This window comes from Impatiens glandulifera, chromosome 5 (assembly GCF_907164915.1).
Source record: "Impatiens glandulifera chromosome 5, dImpGla2.1, whole genome shotgun sequence".
Lineage (NCBI taxonomy): Eukaryota > Viridiplantae > Streptophyta > Magnoliopsida > Ericales > Balsaminaceae > Impatiens > Impatiens glandulifera.
Window position 1 is genome coordinate 36,794,242 of NC_061866.1, and position 5,066 is coordinate 36,799,307.

The 5,066-nt window shown below is 30.3% G+C and overlaps 1 protein-coding gene across 1 annotated transcript; it reads left to right on the forward strand.

Moving 5' to 3' along the window:
* Positions 1–792: 792 nt before the first annotated feature.
* LOC124939282 lies at positions 793–3,768 on the forward strand. The gene is made up of 8 exons (XM_047479769.1): positions 793–1,113; positions 1,538–1,726; positions 1,870–1,962; positions 2,037–2,219; positions 2,293–2,395; positions 2,489–2,671; positions 2,772–3,301; positions 3,381–3,768. Exons 1-8 carry the CDS (start codon positions 967–969, stop codon positions 3,633–3,635), a joined length of 1,683 nt encoding a protein of 560 aa, XP_047335725.1. The 5' UTR covers positions 793–966; the 3' UTR covers positions 3,636–3,768.
* The last annotated feature ends 1,298 nt before the right edge of the window (positions 3,769–5,066 follow it).

Consider the following 5,066-nt stretch of genomic DNA (forward strand, 5'->3'; position numbering starts at 1 on the left):
TTATTATTGTATTGTAAACGACAAAATTCTCATATTTGATTAATTTAATATTAATTTGATCCGTACACAACTTCCATTTATGAAGATCAAACATAAAACCACGAGAAAAGACTTTTATTAATCATTGGTTCAAAATCTATTTGATTCATTACTCTGTCCACACAAAGGTCGGGATCAATGATAGTGTACATATGAGATATATAATACACAAGCGATCAAACTCTACTTTTTGTTTAAACATAATACACAAGCGATAAAACTCTACTTTTTGTTATTGTTTAAAAAAACTATTTAATTCATTTGTCCGTCAACCGTACATATTTCGACTCGACCAATCATGGTATTGTCCATATAAGATAATGTAACACACGAAACGACAAAAATAGAATCAAAAGTTAGTACAAAGTGCTCATTTAACGCAAAATATCGCCTTAAATTTTTTTCAAACTTAATTAATAAACACTGAATCATAAAAAAGAACCAACTTAAAAGTCACACTTAAATTTAATATTAAATATTAAGTTAGTAGTCCTATATTTGAATATATTCTTACCAACCAAATTAAAAATAAATAAATAAAATAAAGATAAATATGATTTAACTATATTATATATATATATATTAATTTTATAGGAAATTGTAACAAAAAGAAAAATAATACATATAACATAAAGATGATACGACGCCGTATTATCTACTGGTCTCTAATTTAAATGTAAGACAGACAAAAAGAGAGAGAGGGAGAGTGAGAGGGTTTTGCTTTTGTTTCACTTTTGTTTTGCTTTACTGGTAAAAAGAAGAAAAAAAAGCCAATGAATTTTGATTCATATATCCTTCTCATTGATTGATTTCACCTACTGTCAACGGGGTTGTCTCTATATATAATGTGGGTGAAGTTTGATCTTTTCGATAACCCATTTTCTTAATCTTCTCATTTTTGGTTGTTTAGATAGATAGATAGCCTATATGGGAGATCGCCGACCTGTATCTGTTGCTGATGAAACCATCAATGTGGTTTTACAGTGCATTCAACCAACCCTCGACTCGGAAGAGAAGAGGAAAGGGATAATCGAGTACTTTCAGAGACTCGTTAAAACAACCTTTGGACACCAGGTACGTCAATTCTGCTTTTCGTAATTCTCCTTTTAGCTTTCCAATCGCATAGATAGAAGAATGAAGTAGATTCAGGGTGTAGATAGATCATAAACCTTGAATTCCAGGGTCATTTTTTCATTTTCTGTCTCTATATATATAGGATACAGAATACAGATCCTGGGTTTTTAACCCTTTTCTTCTTTTGGGGTTTGGTTGTTTATGCATAAATTAGCTTCACATCATGTTATATACAGATCTTATGTGATTGATTACTATGTCAAAGGATAAATCAATTCATCCTCTATACCATACTTTGAGTGGTTGAATTGTTTTCTACATCGATTAGGGATCAGTAAATTCCTTTTAATTTCTTTACCTTATATCTTTCATCTGAAAATAAACATGTATTTCACAACAAGACCGAATTCCCTCTTGTTTGAAGGTGTTTCCATATGGTTCTGGCCCTTTGAAGACCTATCTCCCAGACGGGGATATTGACTTAACCGTGGTTAACAACCCTACTTGTAAGCACATGTTGCCAGTTGATTTGCATGCAGTTCTTCTGAGGGAACAAGTGAATGAAAATGCTCAGTTCAAAGTTGAGTCAATACACTTCATTGATGGTGCTGAGGTATGATTTTAAAGTTTGATTGATTCTCCCCTTATGATTAGAATTGTTTAATTTCTATAAAAATGTCAAAGAAAGGATCATCCTAACTATTTCTCTATTTCTTTATTTGTCATGGTTTGTGTGTTGTGATGATGTGATGACAGGTTAAAATAATAAAATGCCTTGTTCAGAACACAGCTGTTGACATTTCGTTCAACCAATTAGGCGGTCTTTCTAGTTTATGTTTTCTTGAGAAGGTAATGTGTTATTTTTATCTTTATTCAACATACAAAATAACATCTAAGAAGGGGAAGTTCTTTCACATTAATAGATGGATCGTGTTATTGGGAAGGACCACCTCTTCAAACGTAGCCTTATTCTAATAAAGACCTGGTGTTTTCATGAGAGTCGCATTCTTGGTGCACGCAATAGTCTGATTTCTACATATGGTTTGGAAATAATGGTATTGTACATATTCCAGATGTTCAATCAGGACTTAAACCAGCCTCTTGAGGTAATTCATCTTTTTTGAACTAAATATACATTAGAAATTTATGCATTTGATTACAATTATTTATGCTCTTTAGGTTCTTGATCGGTTCTTGGATTACTTCAGCAAGTTTAACTGGAAAATTCTAGGAGTTAGTGTGAAAGGTCCAATATTAAAATCAGCACTGCCAAATATAGTTGGTAAGTTTGATTTTTTTTTATAAAATTATAATTATTGGGATATTTAATTTTGGAAAACTAAAATGCTATCTTTTTTGCCCATGAATTCTACAGTTGAGAACCCGGTGAATTTGACAAATGATATCTTGTTTCCCGAGGATTTTCTGAGGAATTGTACGGATTTCTTCAATGTTGCATCAAGACATGATGAGAATTTGAAAATATTTCCGGCTATGTTCCTTAACATCGTTGATCCGATGAAGGAAAACAACAACCTTGGACGCAGTGTCAATAAAGGTTGGACACTCTTCAAACACTATATTTTATTCAATATTTGTTTCCTAATTATTGAATAAATGTTATATGATTAAGATATATTGTGTTTATGTTTCTATAGGTAACTTTCAACGCATATGTAGTGCATTTAGGTTGGGCGCTAAAACTCTCCGTCTAGCACTTGAATCCCCAAACGACGAAATTGCACACAGTGTGAAGAAGTTCTTCTCGACCACAATAAAGAGGCATGGACACAGATTATTCACTTCTGAAAATGCGAAGTCTGAGAACAGTGCAACATCTGAAGGAGAATGCGATAAGGATATGGTGCTAATAGAGAGTGATGATGAGAACTCTATAGATGGTTCGGAGAGACTGGACCTTGATTGTATTGCGACTGACTTAGAATGTCGGTATCCACTGTGTGAGCTCAGTGGAGAATTCGACGACCATATAAGGAACCTATTGTGGAGTAAGTTTGGTGTTGAAAATAGAATACACCCTCCTACTTTTGTATGGTCCAATACTCCTTTGTTTGTTCCTTATCAAGCACCAACATTGGCTATGAGAATGGATACATTGAGTTTGGTACCTGGTTTCGAAGAAAGACCAATGCACCAGGGCGGTCCTCAACCTTTCCACCATCTACCGGTACAACTCAACACAGTTTTCCTTCTTTTTTTTATACTACTGAAATAATAAATTTGATTATCACATTCCAAATTTGCAGAACTGGTCTCCACCTACTTATTTGTGGAATAATAATTCTACCCAGTTCAGTAGTCATGGCAACAACTCAGTTTTGGTGCCTTTGGAGAGGAGACATGATTTTCATCCTGTAGGAGTTTTGGTGCCTATACCTGGATTTGCTCTAAACCGTGGTCCAAACCCAAACCCAAACCCAAACCCAAACTCAAACCCGAACCCGAACTCAAACCCAAACTCAAACCCCAATCAAAATCAGTCTCATTTTAGAAAGAACTAGATAAGAGAATTTTGAGCATGTCTTCTAGAAATACTAAGGCACTCTCAATTTTTTTGAAGTATTAAAAATATATTTTCAATTGTTAAGTTTTTTATAAATAAAGCTGTCAGAATCACAATTTTTCTATTTCAATTGAGACGAATTAGCTGTTATTTGACTAAAAGGAGGAAAATATGTCTTTTGCTCAAATCATTTCCTAAATGTCAATAACAAGGTTATTGAAAGTGTTCCAGAAATATTTAGAAAAAAAAAAGAGTTAAAAAATAAATATTGACATTGATGTTATTCTCTCTATGTCTGATTGATATATTAATTCTCTCCTTTAGAAATTTAAGATCAGATCAGGTGAATTTGACACTAATTTTGTTCTCTAAATTTTTTTATTTTTAATATTTCCGAACTTATAGAAATAATTTTTTAAATCTTGTATAAACTCATTGCTTACAAATTACTTTAGATATAGTAATATCGTATTTATTATATCCAAAATAGAATTTACTTAACTATTATTAATAAAATAAAATATTGCAAATAAAATAAATAATAATTTTGATAAATAGTCTGAATTTTAAATAATTTAATTTATTATTAAAAATATTATTTTATTTTATACGTGTTAAGTAAAATAAATAAACAAATAAATAGGCTAATATATATATATGTTAGTTTGTTTGTACAAATAAATTTATTTAATAAAATAAATATATATTATTTTTTTTAATTAAGAAAAATAAAGAAAAAAAGATGATAGATTGTTTAAAGACACAGATGTTCTAAATGATGCTAACATAAATTCTAAATTACTTTCCTCGTGAATGGGCAATAAACACTATAAATATCAGACCAAAACGAGAATGATAGGAGAGAAAAAAAAATGCATAAATGATATTCACAAATTTTTTCATTTTCGTGTGTGAGGATGTTTGAAAGTTTTTTTATCTGTTCAATAAATTTTTAGCATTTTAAGAGGCTACTATAAGCTCTAATTTTGTATTAATTCTATTTATAAATTTTAATTTGATACATTTAAATTTATAATTTTTTAATTAAGATTCACTACTAACCTAATTTAAAAGTTTTTTTTTGATTGAATTAAATTTATTCTATTAATTTTATATTGAAAATATCCAAATTTAAATTGTGAAATTGGAAAAAAACGGGTTTGTCGTTCTTGAACTCCTTGCTCAAGAACGACAACCTCAAATATATCACAGAAAATCGCAGAATTTACAGCAACAACAACGGGAGGTTGAAGATGAAGTACGGCTAACCAACCCACGACTCACTAATTATTTTGTTTTTCTTACTTCTACATTTAATTAAATGACTTTTGAACCATTATATAAAAAAAAACAATAAAACATAATATTTTTAATAAAAATAAAATTTTGTATTCATTTTTAAATATTTGATTTAATTTTTTCCTTCGAT